At 56.0% G+C, this 16,192-nt stretch overlaps 2 protein-coding genes across 4 annotated transcripts in view; both read left to right on the forward strand.

The window, feature by feature from the left end:
• The window catches only part of TCF7L1 (transcription factor 7 like 1), a 28,641-nt gene extending 25,892 nt beyond the window's left edge, over positions 1 to 2,749 (forward strand). For all 3 annotated transcript variants that reach the window (XM_071799341.1, XM_065856617.2, XM_071799342.1), the window contains 3 exons: positions 763 to 870; positions 1,678 to 1,738; positions 1,816 to 2,749. In XM_071799341.1, coding sequence (XP_071655442.1) covers positions 763 to 870; positions 1,678 to 1,738; positions 1,816 to 2,183 — 537 coding nt within the window. In that variant the 3' untranslated portion in view covers positions 2,184 to 2,749. The remainder of the gene's footprint in view (positions 1 to 762; positions 871 to 1,677; positions 1,739 to 1,815) is intronic.
• A 5,337-nt stretch (positions 2,750 to 8,086) lies between these two features.
• TGOLN2 (trans-golgi network protein 2) lies at positions 8,087 to 14,711 on the forward strand. The gene is made up of 5 exons (XM_071799282.1): positions 8,087 to 8,139; positions 8,264 to 8,465; positions 9,686 to 10,849; positions 11,476 to 11,559; positions 12,354 to 14,711. Exons 1-5 carry the CDS (start codon positions 8,087 to 8,089, stop codon positions 12,357 to 12,359), a joined length of 1,509 nt encoding a protein of 502 aa, XP_071655383.1. The 3' UTR covers positions 12,360 to 14,711.
• The last annotated feature ends 1,481 nt before the right edge of the window (positions 14,712 to 16,192 follow it).

The raw sequence follows: 16,192 nt of genomic DNA on the forward strand, positions 1-16,192 counted from the left end.
GTCAGCATCCTGTTCTTGGGGCTTGTGGTGTGACTTTGGGGTTTGCAGCATGTCCTTGGGGTTTGCAGAATGGCTTTGGAGTTTGCGGTGTGGATTTGGGGTTTGCAGCAAGGTTTTGGGGATTTCGGAATGGCTTTGGGGTTTGCAGCGAAACTTTGAGGTTTGCACTGTGACTTTAAGGTTTGCAGCGTGATTTTGGGGTTTGCAGTGGGGCTTTGGGGTTTGCAGTGAGGCTTTGGGCTTTGCAGAGTGATTTTGGGGTTTGCAGTGGGGCTTCGGGGTTTGCAGTGAGGTTTTGGGGTTTACAATGTGACTTTGGGGTTTGCAGTGCAAATTTTGGTTTTGCAGTGAGGCTTTGGGCTTTGCAGTGTGATTTTGGGGGTTTGTAGAACGACTTCGGGATTTGCAGCGAGGTTTTGGGGTTTGCAGAACGACTTCGGGGTTCACAGCGTGGTTTTGGGGTTCTCAATGAGGTTTTGGTGTTTGCAGTGAGGTTTTGAGGTTCACAGTGAGGTTTTGGGGTTCACAGGGAGATTTGGGGGTTGCAGTGTGATTTTAGGGTTTGCAGGGAGGTTCTGGGGTTTGCAGTGAAGTTTCAGCGTTCACAGGGAGGTTTTGGGGTTCGCAGTGTGATTTTAGGGTTTGCAGGGAGGTTCTGGGGTTTGCAGCAAGGTTTTGGGGTTCACAGGGAGGTTTTGGGGTTCGCAGTGTGATTTTAGGGCTCGCAGCGCGTTTCGGGGTCTCAGCGTGTCTGTCCCGCAGTGGCACTCGCTCTCGCGGGAGGAACAGGCCAAGTACTACGAGCTGGCGCGCAAGGAGCGGCAGCTGCACTCGCAGCTCTACCCGACCTGGTCTGCGCGGGACAACTACGTGAGTGGGACCGTGGGACCGGCCAGGACCAGCTGTCCCTTTCTGTTCCCTCCCGTCCCATCCCGTCCCGTTCCGTCCCCTCCCCATCCCCACCTGTCCCTTCTTCTCCCTTCCCGTCCCTTCCCGTCCCTTCCCATCCCTTCCCATCCCTTCCCATCCTGTCCCCTCTCCGTCCCCTCTCTGTCCCCTCCCCATCCCCACCCGTCCCTCCCCGCCCCTCCCCGTCCCCTCCCCGTCCCCTCCCCATCCCCACCCGTCCCTTCCCGTCCCTCCCTGTCCCCTCCCCATCCCCACCTGTCCCTTCCCGTCCCTTCTCATCCCTTCCCGTCCCCACCCGTCCCCTCCCGTCCCCTCCTGTCCCCGCCCATCCCTTCCCGTCCCTACCTGTCCCTACCTGTCCCTTCCTGTCCCTCCTGTCCCCACCTGTTCCTCCCATCCCTTCTGTTCCCTCCTATCCCGTTCTGTCCCTCCTGTCCCTACCTGTCCCCTCCTGTCCCTTTCTGTCCCTTTCTGTCCCCTCCTGTCCCTTTCTGTCCCTTTCCTTCCCCCCTGCCCCCCCTGTCCCTTTCTGTCATCCACTGTCCCTTTCTGTCCCCTCCAGTCCCTTCCTGTCCCCTCCTGTCCCCTTGATGGTTCCTCCTCCCGATTGGCGGGGGGGAGTTTGCTCTGAGCTCGGTTTTTGGGGCTGCTCCACTGCCACCAGCAGCTCCCACATCCCCCCGAGCTGCTCCAGGGCACCCTCTGCCCCATTTCTCCTCCGCCAATGGGGAGAGAAAACACCTAAAGGACCAGATGTCATGTTCCCAGGGCAAGAAAAAGAAGAGAAAGCGCGAGAAGCTGGCGCAGCAGCAAAGCCACGACGCCGAGAGTGAGTATCAGTATCCCCCCTCCATTCTCCTCCGTCCCCCCGACCTCAGCCGCTCACGGCGTCCCCGTCCTCCGCAGGCTCTTCCAAGAGCAAGAAGCCGTGCGTGCCGTACCTGCCGGCCGAGAAGCCGTGCGCCAGCCCCGCGTCGTCGCACGGCAGCATGCTGGATTCGCCCGCCACCCCCTCGGCTGCCCTGGCGTCCCCGGCCGCGCCGGCTGCCACCCACTCGGAACAGGCGCAGCCGCTGTCGCTCACCACCAAGGCGGAGGCGAGGGCTCCGCTGGGCTCCGCCGCCTTCCTCGCGGGCAAAGCCGCCTCTTCTTCCTCCTCCGGCCTCGCCAGACCCGTCCCCTTCTCCTCCACGGCTCTGCTGTCCTCACCTCCTCCGGCCATGCCCGTGCTGCAGACGCAGCCGCTGTCCCTGGTCACCAAACCCGCTGACTAAGGGAAAATTTGTCCCCCCTTGTCCTTGTCCCCTATATCCCCTCCCTGCTGTACGTTGCAGAAGCCACAATCAAGATTCGAATGCAGCCAAAACCATTATTGGTCAATATTTGACCCTTGCTGAACTCTTTCTTTTTCTGTAAGCAGACTCTGGAGGGAAGGGGCTTTCTGCTCGGAGCTGCTGCCAGCAGGCGACCTAAAGACCGTTTTTATTAAAAAAAAAAGGAAAAATAATTAAAAAAAAATAAACCCTTGATGGAAATCTCCGTGGGCAGGAGGAGCCGAGCGCCCGGCGCCGCCGCCGGCCCAGGGCTCCCGCGTGGGGACGCACCGGGGCCAGCGCCGCGTCCCGGGGCGGCAGCAGCAGCGTCGGTACCGACCGGACCCCCCGGGCGCTCCGAGGAGCCGGGTCCTGCCCGCGGACGCTGTGCCGTGCCGGGGTGGGCAGGGTCCGGGGCTGAGCCCCGGGTGGGGTGGGCTTGTTATTTTTCTCCTTGAATCCCTGTTATTTTTCACAAAAAAGAAAAAAAAAAAGGAAAAAAAAAAGGAATAAAACTACAGCTGCAACTCGCCGCGTGAGCGTGGTCCGTGGGGAGCGTCGCTCCCGCCTGTCGCCAGCGCTCGAGCGTCACCGTGTCCCCTGGGGATGGGGTCCCACCCAGAGCAGCGCCCGGACACCCCCAGCGTGGGCGCATTTGGGGCGTCCGTCACAAAACAGGCAGCGTGCGGTTTGCCGGAGGGATACAGGGGTGAGGTAAAACCAGTGCAGGGGTGCCCGAGGACTGGGAGTTACTGGTGTGTGGCTGCGTGGTGCCCACGTCTTCCAAAGCGAGGACGGAAGGACGGAATGGGGTGAAAATGGAGCTGCACAAAAGCCACCCAGCGGATTTTCAACCAATGTGAAGCTCTCAGTTGGTTCAACGCTTGAGCTCATGGAGACTCTTCCATCTCGCTTCCCATTCAAAGTCACCGTTTTGTTTTCCGTTGCAGATCTAGTTCCGAGATGCACCTGCCCAAAGGTGATTTGGGGTGTTCATAGCCCTGTTTCATTCCCCTTCCTGAATTTCTCAGCCTGTTTTGATAGCCCAGAACCCCATCTCCACCGCACCAGGGACAACGGTGTCCCCAGGCTTTCGCTCGTTTGGGGGACAAATGACACCTTTGCTTCCTGCGGTGACAATTTGCTTTTGCTTTCCAGCACCGAGCTGGTGTGAGAAGCCACCGAGGATGCATCTGCAGGGAGAGGGGACAAGGGACCATCTCAGTGTCTTGTCCTTAAGGACGGCGGCATCGGCGTTGACCAGATGTGCAAGACGAGCGTGCGGCGCGGCCACAGCGTCCGTAGATCCTGGCGGGGGACAACGTGCATCTGAGGATTCCTATGTCCGTATTGCAGCTGGGCAGAAACACCCAAATTAAAACCACAGCCAAGCGGTGCCTTGAGCCCTCGCGTGAGCACCAGGGACACGTTGGGGCAAACGCCGGTTCCCGTCACCATGTGAAAGCTCCAGGTGGACCCTGGAAATGGCGACGCCAGCAGGAGCTTCTCCCATCCAGCTGAGGATCATCCTCCCGGCTTAAATCCACGGCCTGGTCGCTCCCGAAATCACCGCTCAAAGGGGTCCCGGTTCCCACAGGGTTCCCACAGGGTTCCCACAGGGTTCTCGGTGGCCGCCACCAAAACCTCCAAGCGCGAGAAGGTGCCCGGGGCATCTTCATTCACCATCGCACCCACGACAGCCCCAACTCGGCGAGCGCTTCCATTCCACGCACAAAACCGCTTCAAGTCCTTTCAAAGGACGAATTTGTACACGCGGTCGTGCGAGGCCCGAGAGGATTAACGTGTGGCCACAAACGCGCGTGGCCGTCGTTCCAAAAGAGGCAAAACGCTGCTTTTTTATTACATTTTTCAGAAAGGCCGTTCCAAGAAACTGTTTATTCTGCGGGGAACGTCTGGATTGCACGCAGCCGGCCTCCCCGACACCGGGCTGCGGACAAACCGACTCCCTGAATTAGATTTCATGGGAAATTAAAGGCATGAAGAGACCTGTCACAAGAATTAAAGTCTGAACCGGAGCCAGACAGCTTCAAACAGATGTTGGGCTTCAGCAGGAGAATATTTCTTTTGTTTTCCTCGGCGTTTTCCCATACCGAAAGGGAACATCTGTCGGGTGCTTTCGCGGTGCTGCTCAGCTTGGATGATCCGCTGCCAGAAGAGGAGCAACTGGCCACCAAAGGCTGTGTGGCTTGGACGTGTGACTCCGGTCTCCAACGGCCACAATCTGAAGGAGGAGGGTGTCAGAGCCTGGCCCAGGCTGCCCAGGGAGGTTGTGGAGTCTCCTTCTCTGCAGACATTCAAACCCGCCTGGACCCCTTCCTGTGGAACCTCAGCTGGGTGTTCCTGCTCCATGGGGGATTGCACTGGATGAGCTTTCCAGGGTCCTTCAACCCCTCACATTCCGGGATTCTGTGACAATGAAGCTTGGTTGAACCGGGTTGATCGTGGTATCTATGGTATCTATACGTCCTTCATGCTTGCAGGGATAAGGCGAGAGGAGAATGTTGCGTTCAGACCGGTTAATTGAGAATTAATCCCTTTGCAGCACTTTTTGTGCACTGGGAGCTACTTCCATCAAGGTCCCGGGGAGCTCTCGGCAGTATTGCCCCGTCACAATAATTCACTTCTACAGACTTGTAACAGCAAATGTTGTGGCTAAAGATTCCTGATTTTTCCTCTGGCTGTCCTGAGAAATCGAAGCGTCTGCGGCTGGGCCCTGCTCCTGCTCCGTGGATCCGTTGGGTTCCTTCATAGGGTGCATCCCCACCACATCCGGCCACAGGGAGGGGATGAAGTGCTGGACCCGCTCCTTGGGAGTTTACGGTGCCTCCAGCACTGGAAATCCACGTCGAGAAGTGGAGATGTGGCCGGGTGGGAAACCCAGGGGCTGCTGCATGGATGTGACACTGGAACTGGGAATGGACGGTTGTATGTTCATAGAATCGTGGAATCAGTTTGGCTGGAAAAGCCCCTCGAGCTCATTGAGTCCACCCATAACCCACCCCGGCACTGCCCCATGTCCTGAGAACCTCCTGTCCGTCTGTCCAGCCCTCCAGGGATGGTGACTCCAGCACTGCCCTGGGCAGCCTGTTCCAATGCCCCACAGCCCTTTGGGGGAGAAATTGTTCACAAATCCAACCTCAACCTCCCCTGGCGCAACTTGAGGCCGTTTCCTCTGCTCCTGGCGCTTGTTCCTGGGGAGCAGAGCCCGACCCCCCTGGCTCCAAGCTCCTTTCAGGCAGTTCAGAGATCAGAAGGTCTCCCCTCAGCTCCTGTTCTCCAGCTGAACCCCCAGCTCCCTCAGCCGCTCCCATCACACTTGTGCTCCAGCCCCTCTCCAGCTCCGTTCCCTTCTCTCCACTCGCTCCAGCACCTCAAGGGCTTTCATGAGGTGATCCCGCCACCCCTGGGGCCGCCATTTTGTGTGCTGAGGTGATTTTGGTGCCGCCATTTTGAGCCCTGAGGTGATTTTGGTGCCGCCATTTTGAGCCCTGAGCTGAGGGGCCCAGAACTGCCCCCAGGATTCGAGGTTTTTCCTCCCCAGCTCCCAGCACAGGTTCGGTCGCTGCCCTGGGCCTGCTGGCCACACCGTGTCGAAGCTGGGTTTGGGAACAGGCGGCCGTACCCTTGGGAAATGCACGTTCATCATTGCCAGCCGTTCCTGCAGTGACATGAGCTTCATTGCTGGGCAATGTCACCGCAGACGGGTGACACCGGGAACTTCACAGGGACACGGTGTGCCTGCCAGTCCCTCCTGCTCCAGAAACCGTAAAAGAAAAAGATCCAAACCCTTCCTTAAAGGGCGACATTTGTGTGACGAGCCCAGCCTGAAACTTGAGGGTTTTATTGCCGGGAGCTGGCGAGCGCCTCGTTAAGAGCGAACGCCTCGTTAGGAGTGAACGTCTCGTTAAGAGCAAACTTGTGGGACGGCATCTGGGAGCCAGCTTGATGCTTTCCCTGTTTTTGGAAGCGGGGTCGCTCCTGTCACCTCCACCGCTTTAATTGCCGCCATGTCCACCAAACGCCGCCCCCTCCCTGGGCGCTGCGAGCCGCTAATTGAAACGCCTAATGAGGTCCCCGGGGTCTCCTGCAGAGATGGAGCTAATTAAGGGCCCCGCCGCGGACTCAAACGAAATTAAGGGTATTTTGAAGGCGTTTTTTTGCGCGGGGCCGGGGGGGACGCACCAGATGTCCCGTTTCGGGGTGAGGCTCCCGGCTCCTGCCCAAGCAGCTGCTGCAGAGGCAGCGGCTACACTTAATACATTTTAATTAGCATCATTAAATTCTTCCATTTGCTAATTGTTTTCTCCTTTTGATCCTTTATCCTGCCCAGATTAGCCCTTGGAGGGGGGATGGGATGGGGGTGCGGACACTTCTGACAAGGTGAGGACTTTATTATCATCTTGATTAATATCTCCGAGCGTAGCGTTGTCACCAGACCTCAGGACGTCGCGCTAAAACCTCCAGTTAAAACGCTAAATTAAAAGCCAGATTTGTGCGTCCAGCTTGGTTTTGGGGCATTCTCAGAGGAAGTCACATCTCCGCCCAAAACCTCGCTGAAATTTGGGTGTAAATGAGGTTTTATTTCACGTGACGCGGGACGAGCGGCTGCGGCCACTTCGGGAAGGGACTGAATGAGAATTTCCTCCTTCTGCTTCCCGGTGGACAGAGATAAAAATCCTCAATCCTCTTCCTCCTACCGGTCTGTGTCCGTGCGATTGCGCCGAAGCCAAAGCGGCGTCCCCGTCGTCCCGATCCATGGGGGTCAGACGAGGTCGCTGGGCCTATTTATCACATTTTAGCCAAAAAAAAACTATTGAAGGAAAACCAGCCTGGTGCGAAACACCGAGCGCTGCGTCAGTGTCGGCCTCGTCCTCGGTATTTTGGGCAGAATCCTGTTCCCAGATGCATTGTTGTAAATCCAGAGCAACTTGGCCGCCGTTCAGCTTCCAGGAGCGCGAGTGGAAGCGGGGCTGGCCGGGCATGAGAAACAGCCTGGTTCGTCTGGTTTAAATCTTCTGTCTCCTCAGGAAGGCAGAGCCGAGCCGCCGAGATCGTCGGGGTGTATTGAATTGAATAGAGGATGGGAAAACTCAACCGCAGAAGCCATCGCGCTCCGCGGCCACGTGGGGATTGCTCCCCGAAGTGTTGTCGCTGCGCGGGACTCGTTCGGTTTGCGTGTCAGATGGTGTTCTGCTGTTCCTCTGTGTTTTAGCGTTAAACGGGCAGGCTGGAGGAGGGAACGAAGCGGTGAGGTTGTCGCGGTTCGTTCGGCGCTCAGCGGGTGACACGGCATGGACGGGACGGCTCTGGTGACGCCAAACCACGGTCCGGAGCGGCTCAGCACCAATAAGATCCTCCTGGGTGGAGGTGAGGCCGTTCTTGACAAATCCATTCATGTAAAAGGGAATTAGCGAGATGACAGCGAGGGGAGGTTGGGATTGTTGCTAATAAAGCGAATTACAGAGACTTGATGGCATAATCCCTGCGCCTGGAAAACCGATATCAAAGGTTTGGGAAGGACAAGCAGGGGAAAAGCTGGAGATCAAACTTTGTGGCAGGATGATGTCCCTAACGTGGCGGGACAGAGCCGTGCAAGGTCACTGGGCGGCAGTAATGAACCCCTGGAGTGCCCAGGAGGAACATCTGGAGCTTCTTGTTTGGCCAAAGGGGGGAAACAGAACAGTTTTTGGTAGGTAAAACATCCCCGGAGGAAAGGGGTCAATGGTCCTCGGTGCCCCTGGGGAGCCAAAAGCTGATGTTGTGCTGCCGGTGGGAAGAGCTGTGGGTGAAACAGACCCCAAACCGGGAGGTTTTTGCATCAAAATGCTGCTTTAACCCCAAAGATGGGGCAGTTTTTGCTGAGGCCGCCGTCAGGTCTGGCGCACACGACAGACTGGTAAGCCCCGCCCTTCATTTGCATAAACACAGCCTTTAATTTGCATAAGCACCGCCCAATTAGCAGAGCAAAGCCCGCCCTCACCAAGCCCCGCCCCGATTCTCCACAAGCCACTCCCCCACAGCCCCCGCCCCGATTCTCAGCAAGCCCCGCCCACATTCCGAGCAACCCCGCCCCCTGCTCGCTCGAAGCCCCGCCCCATTCCCCTCAGCCCCGCCCCCTCCCTCGCCTCGCCCCCCCCGCAGCCGTTCCCGCCGCCTCCCCGCTCTCGCGAGATCTCCTCCCGGAAGTGCAGCCGCCGTGCGGAAGCGGAGGCGGGCGGGCCGGTGCGATCGTTGCTCTGCGGTCGCCATGTCACCGCGGCTGCTCCTGCTGCTCTTCGCGCTCTGCGCCGCCCATCGCGCCCAGGGTGAGAGGCCGGGACGGGACGGGGCGGCTGGGCTGGTATGGGCTGGAGGGACGGGGTTGGGGGGGTCGCGGCCGGGAATACCGGGATGGGGTCACTGAGGGGCCGGTTGCGCTGAGCCCTCGGGCCGGGGTGGGTCTGACGTGGGTTCAAAGGATCCCAGAATGTGAGGGGTTGAAGGGCCCTGGAAAGCTCATCCAGTGCAATCCCCCATGGAGCAGGAACACCCAGCTGAGGTTCCACAGGAAGGTGTCCAGGCGGGTTTGAATGTCTGCAGAGAAGGAGACTCCACAGCCTCCCTGGGCAGCCTGGGCCAGGCTCTGACACCCTCACCCCAAACAAGTTTCTTCTCAAATTTAAGTGGAACCTCCTGTGTTCCAGTTTGAACCCATTGCCCCTTGTCCTGTCACTGGTTGTCACCGAGAAGAGCCTGGCTCCATCCTCCTGACACTCACCCTCTCCATATTGATCCCCATTAATAAGATCACCCCTCAGTCTCCTCTCCTCCAGCTCCAGAGCCCCAGCTCCCTCAGCCTTTCCTCACATGGGAGATGCTCCACTCCCTTCAGCATCTTGGTGGCTGCGCTGGACTCTCTGCAGCAGTTCCCTGTCCTTCTGGAGCTGAGGGGCCACAACTGGACACAATATTCCAGGTGTGGTCTCCCCAGGGCAGAGCAGAGGGGCAGGAGAACCTCTCTGACCTACTGACCACCCCCTTCTAACCCACCCCAGGTACCATTGGCCTTCCTGGCCACAAGGGCCCAGTGCTGGCTCATGGTCACCCTGCTGTCCCCAGGACCCCCAGGTCCCTTTCCCCTACACTGCTTTCCAAAAGGTCATTCCCCAAACTATACTGGAACCTGGGGTTGTTCCTGGGGGTTTGTGGGGGCTCTTGTGCCGCTCCTGTGTGGGGCGGGAGGTGCCAGGGTGCCCCTGTTTGTCACCAGCCCATGTCCCCTGCCTGTGTCTCCTCTCGGTTCCCCGTCTCGCGGTTTCCTTCCCCTTGGGGCTTCACCAGCTGAGCGGGGACAGCCCTGAGTGACTCTTTGTTCACCGACAGCTGCACAGACACCAAACACCAGAGGTGCTGGGGAAGCTGCGCAGAGCGCAGTGAGTACCGGGCCGGAATCCTCTGCGCAGAAGCAGCCGAATGAGTCCGGAACAAATGGAGAGACGCACTCGGGGGTGGATCAACAGAATGGGGAAAGCCCCGAAGCAGACACGAGTAACACAGGGGTGACAAATACGGACCAGAACAGCACAAGTGTGTCTGGTGGCAGTGAGACGCAGCAAAGCAGCCAGAGTAACCCTGACCAGGGCAACAGCACCGGCACCAGCTCCCAAACCACGAATGGAGGTGGTGGTCCCGCCGGTAGCCAGGGTAATGGGCAGAGTGGTGGCGCTGGTGGCGGGGGCAGCAGCCCCAGTGGGCAGGGTGACAACCACAGCCCAGGCAACGGCCAGAGCTTGGACACCGGGCAGAACACGGGTGACAAGCAGAACACGGGCACCAGTCAGAGCAGCGATGAAAATGACAAAGACAAGAACCAGAATGGCGCCAGCCAGGGCAACGGCCAAGGCAGCAGCGGCACAAACCAGGGCAGTGACACCAACAACCAGGGCAGCAGCACCACGAACCAGAAGGAGAAGGAAGGCAGTAATGGCAATAACCAGAGCGAGAATGGTAACGGCGATAGCCAGACCACGAATGAGGGCACTACCGACGATAAACAGGATGAGAACAAGGGCAGTAACACCGAGGAACAGGACAAGAACCAGGGCGGTAAGGACAATACCGAGAACAAGAATGGAGGTGCTACCAGCGATAACGAGGACAAGAACCAGGGTGGTAACAGCAATAACAAGGACGAGAATGGAGGCACTGCTGGCGATAACGAGGACAAGAACCAGGATGGTGACAACAGTAACCAGGAGGAGGCGCAGGACAGTCACACCGATAACCAGGATGGTAACGCCAGTAACCAGGGCAGTGACACCGAGAACCAGGACAACCAGGGGAATCAAGCGGACTCGGAGGGAAATAAAGACACGTCACCACAATCAGGTTCCTCCACTGCTGATGGCAACGGCTATCCAGACAACACCGGAGGCTCCAAAGAGGAAGAGGATGCGGCTGAGGATGGTGGCGATGGCGGTGACGACGCCTCCTTTACCGGGGAGCGGGAGAAGAGTGTCCCCTCCGTCCCCAGGGCCCCGGCCGAGAGCAGCCACTTCTTCGCCTACCTGGTGACCACGGCCATCGTCATCGCCGCCCTCTACGTCGCCTATCACAACAAGCGCAAGGTGAGCGGCCGTGATCATGACATCCCCCTGGTCACCGCGCGAACCGGGACTCGCTGGGCAGAAGGGTCTTCCCCTCGCTCAGAATTTTCCTGTTGCCCAACACCTCCCTCTCGCTGTGGGTTAAAATTAATTTGGTTTGGTTAAAATTAATCAGGCCCTTTTCCCAACAACTTTTGGTGGGGATTGTAGCTAGAAAGCAGTCGAATCTCCGTGGGAATCGCGTGGCCGCGGCTCTAGGAGTTATTTTCAGCGGTGAAAAGGAAAATACATGTGAAGTTACCCCATGTTTTCGCACCGACGTGGAGTTTTTTGTAGCAGGTTGCAGATTTGTCCTTAAATAGCCTTATGCAGGAGGGAGGCAGCTCAAATGACAACCGGCGTTTGCTGGTTTTGCCTCCTCTAAAGCTCTTTTTTGAGGTAGGAAAAGAGAATAAATAAATCCTTACTGTTTTGTGTGTGTTGAAACAAAGAAATGCAAATAATGAGGTTTGCTGAAGTGTTAAATCAAATTGGGTCGTTAGGAGGGGGGTGAGGCTGCTCGTTAGAAATCGCCTGTGTTTAAAGTGAGAAAAAGCTGATTTATTGGTTGCTGTCCCCTCATTTTGTCCCTGTTTCTCTCTCCCAAGATCATCGCGTTTGCGCTGGAAGGGAAAAGGTCCAAAAGTGGCCGACGGCCCAAATCTGGCGATTACCAGAGACTGGATCAAAAGGTAAGAAATGCCCCAAAATGGCCGTCATGGGGCCTGGTGTGTATTATAAACACAGTATATGGTGTGTGTGTTATAAACACAATATATGGTGTGTGTGTTATAAACACAATATATGGTGTGTATGTTATAAACACAATATATGGTGTGCATGTTATAAACACAATATATGGTGTGCGTGTTATAAACACAATATATGGTGTGTGTGTTATAAACACAATATATGGTGTGCGTGTTATAAACACAATATATGGCGTGTGCGTTATAAACACAATATATTGGCCTTTCAGGTTAGGAATGGTCACAAAACCCCAACTTGGTTGATATTCTTCACTCTTGGTCTAGAAACAGGGGTTTTGCCCCCAAAATGGAAGCGCTAACGCTGACAAACAACAGTAGAACTAACATGGGGCTGAAACTGGAGTCTTGAGCTCCGAATAGTTTCTCGGCAACTCAAATGACTTGTTTTAATTAAGATTTTAAGGGTGGGATTTGGGGGGAAATCCCTTCCTTCTGCCCCTTGAAACTTTTTGCACCCCTTGTCCTTGAAGTCAGAGGCATCTGGGGTTATTTTCTGCCAGAAGAGGATACAAGAATCACTGATATTTGGGGAATTTATTCCTCATAGGGAATTCCCTGACGTGTCCCTGAGATGCAGCGAAGCAGCCGGACTGGTAGAAAAGCCTCATTTTTCCATTGAAATCTCATCACAAACCCTCAAACCCGGACGCTTTATGTGAGTAGAAAACCAACGCCGAGCTTTCAAATCATTTAAACCTTTATTTTCCCCTTTCCAGATCTAGATTCCTCTTTGGAAATCCAGCGGGATCCAGTGGTTGGCGATGAAGACGCAGGAGCGCTGGGTCGCCCACCCAGCGTTCGGGTTTCAGACACCAGGGGGAAAGGGGAAGACACTTTGGTTTCGCACCCGCACCTTGATAATGTTCAACTCTCACTTCTCGAAACGCTTTTCTCCTTCCCCACCCGCTGAAGATGAACTTTATGTTCCGCTCGGGCCTCCGTGACCCAGGAAAAATGAATCCCCAGCGCTCAACGGAGCTTTTGTGTCCGAATGAAATGGAATTCGCCATCTGCTGTACTGACGACTTCTCTTGACGGGGGGGAACACCAAACACCCGCCTGCGAAATGAGCCGCTTGACGTTCCCTCTTCCCCCCGTTGTATTTGGAGGCGAAAGTTGAGAGCGCGACTGATTGCACTAGTTTAAAAACCGAAGACCCTCTGATTTAATTTGATTTGGTTTCTTTTTCTCTCTCCTTGTGCTGGCGACGACGCTCGAGTTCAACGTCTCGATTCCTTTGCTGTGGACACGCTGGAGCTGCCTTCGGGTTGTAGCTTAAACCTTCCTCACCCGCCTCTTCTGCTCCGCGTGTGTCTTTTCGCTCCCAAACTCCCCGAATTCTGAGGTTTGCACTAGAGGTGACGGTTCCGATGCTGTGAAGGGCAGGGGAGGCTCGATAAGCTTCAAATCACCATTGCAGATTCAGCCTTGAAAAATCGCCACCCTGCCCCTGGCGAAACGTCGTTTTGTGGGTGTGTGGGATGTGCGGTGGCCCCGAAGCGCTTGGGATGAACAGAAATTGCCGCTTTTCAAATGCTTTCCTCAAAAATCGTGTTTGGAACCGCTGGCCGAGCCCCGGCGGGCACTGCCGGCGACACGGGCGCCGTGTTTTCCACCCACGAGTCCCCACGGGGCCGTTTCTGTGCCTCCCCAGCAGGTGACAACACCAAGGGCTCATTTTACCACCGACACAACCTCGTTCCGCTCCCCGCTGCGATTTCAGGGAGTTTGTGGTTAAACGTCACACTTAACCAGAGCTGGGCCCTCCTGTTGTATTTACACCCGCAAAACACCTCGATTCACAAGTTACAACTGTGAGATTGTTTTGATTTTTGTCGTTCTACTCCAAATAAGCTGATTTGAGACGGGATGGTTCTGAAATAACCACCCACCTCCTGGCTTTTGTTGTTGTTTTTCCAATACGGGCAGAATAAAGTTCTGAGGCCTCTAGAGCTCTTGGCACAGGCACCGAGTTGCAACAGGAAGAACCTTTGACAAGGACAAAGACACCAAAGCTCCAGCTGTGTTTTCGCTTTCCTAACACTTCATTCCCCACAAAAGAGGAGAGAAGGAAAATAAATACAAATCCATTTTCCTGTTGAGGCACAAAGAGCAGAAAAAAATCTGCCTTTAAATAGCGTTCGCTGTTTCCATAGATAAACATTTCCCATGCTAAAATTACTCGCGGGAGCTATTTTGGAGAACGGGGCGGGGGAAGAGAAAGGAAAACAAGTCGGGAAGCAAAACCCTTGGGCTGAAATGTGCCTTGTGGAAGGGAAACGAGACTCGGCGGGTTCGGGGATCCCACAGGATAAATCCCACACTGATTTACGGACGGGACGCGGGTGGTGGGTTTTACTTAATACCAGTGCGGGGGGAAATAAATTCCACCACATGCTTCTGAGCCACACGCACCGGAATTTTAGAGCGTACGCACCATTTTTCTGCTTTGTCCTGTATTTTTTTAAATTGTAAACTAATTTGTGAAGATTTTTTTATTTCGCTTTTCTATCCCGTGATGTTTTTCAAAGGCTTCGCGGTCTCTATCATCCCCCAGCGCGTTGGGAATCGGCTGCGATGGCGCCGGAGCGAGTTCTCCAGATGCAGAGAGGGACCCTCACGCCTCAGACATCCTCAGGTTGTGCTTTGAGGAGAGAAAGAGCCAAACCGGGTGGGTTTCCCCCCCCGAAATCTCCTCCTACCCAGCAGCACATTCCTGGCGCCGCTCGCTGGAGCTGCCCCAACTGGGTGAAACCTCCAAGGTGACGCCGCCTTGTTTGGTTGGTGCGGGGTTTGGATTCACGCGACGCGTCCCAAAGGGGCCGGGGTGCACGGAACCTTTTCCCTTTGGCCGCGGGACGGGTTCCAGCGTCGGGGCGCGGGGTTTGTTGCCAAACTTCTGTACTTTTAGACCAGCTGCCTCACCGGTTTGAATCAGCAAATTGTTTTCTGCTGCAGTGCAATGCGAACTTTGAAGGATCAGAATGTTTATATTACTTTGGTTTTATTTTTTCCTGTGTGGTAAAGTCAATAAAAGGGTTGGAAAAATAAATAAAGCATTGAGTTTTCACTTCTTTTATGTATTTGGTGTGTGTTCTTCGCACGGTCTGCTCTGAAACCCGGCAACAACAGCGTGGGTTCGTTCCTCTTTGTGCAAAAGAACGGCGGTTTAACAAAACCAGATGTATTTAAGCCAAGCGTGGGGCTTTTTCGGCTCTGTTTCCGCATGCAAACTCTGTCCTCGCATGATTAACGCTGCAAGCGGAAGGAGCTGAGACAGGTTGGAGCGGATTTGAGAGGCTTCCAGTTTGCTTCACGCTCCCCCAGTTCCTCCTGTTTGGCTCCTCGCCCAGACGGTAGCGAGCGGGGTTGGTTTAGGACCTGACATTAAACCCGGGTTTAAACCGCTTTTCTCTGGATCTCTCCTGTATTTCCCCTTCCACCCACAGGGAGGCTCTGGGGAGGACGCGGATCCCAGTGACCTCTGAGCACCAAACTGGGAGAAACTGGGACAGGCTGCGATGGCACCAGGGCCGTTGTGACTGGACGCGAAAGGGGAAGAGGAGGTGGCGTGATCGGCAGCAGATGCCGCGGGCACCACTGGGCACCGTCTGCTGCTTCCTGCGCTAAAATAAACTTTCGCCTTCCCCCCATTTTTCTCTAAAAGGCGAAAGTCCGGCCTCGTGACCTCTCCTCCGACCTGACCGCGCACCAGCGGCCGCCAACGCGGGGACGGGAAAGGGCAGAGGCGCTTGTTCTGTGACCGGGGCTACTGAGCGGGGGGGGAAAAAGGGGCTGAAATGGAGCGATGGTGAGGGCAGAGCTGGGACTGAGGGGCCGGGTTTGGGCCCCTCCGCTCAGGGCTCAACGTGGCGGCACCAAAATCACCTCGGGGTTCAACGTGGCGGCACCAAAATCACCTCAGGGCTCAACGTGGCGGCACCAAAATCACCTCAGGGCTCAATGTGCTGGCACCAAAATCACCTCAGGGCTCAAAATGGCGACACCAGGAGCACAGCGATCATCTGAGGGTTCAAAATGGTGGCCAGAGGGGTGGCGGGATCGCCTCATGAAAGCCCTTGAGGTGCTGGAGCGAGTGGAGAGAAGGGAACGGAGCTGGTGAGGGGCTGGAGCACAAGTGTGATGGGAGTGGCTGAGGGAGCTGGGGGTTCAGCTGGAGAACAGGAGCTGAGGGGAGACCTTCTGATCTCTGAACTGCCTGAAAGGAGCTTGGAGCCAGGGGGGTCGGGCTCTGCTCCCCAGGAACAAGCGCCAGGAGCAGAGGAAACGGCCTCAAGTTGCCCAGGGGAGGCTGAGGTTGGATGTGGGGAACAATTTCTTCCCCAAAGGGCTGTGGGGCATCGGAACAGGCTGCCCAGGGCAGTGCTGGAGTCACCATCCCTGGAGGGCTGGACAGACGGACATGAGGTTCTCAGGACATGGGGCAGGGACAGGGGTGGGTTATGGGTGGACTCCATGAGCTCGAGGGGCTTTTCCAACCAAAATGATTCTGTGATTAAAATGAAAATTCTCCATTTTTCCACACATGGGGCTG

The sequence above is a fragment of the Patagioenas fasciata genome, chromosome 26 (assembly GCF_037038585.1).
Source record: "Patagioenas fasciata isolate bPatFas1 chromosome 26, bPatFas1.hap1, whole genome shotgun sequence".
Classification (NCBI taxonomy): domain Eukaryota; kingdom Metazoa; phylum Chordata; class Aves; order Columbiformes; family Columbidae; genus Patagioenas; species Patagioenas fasciata.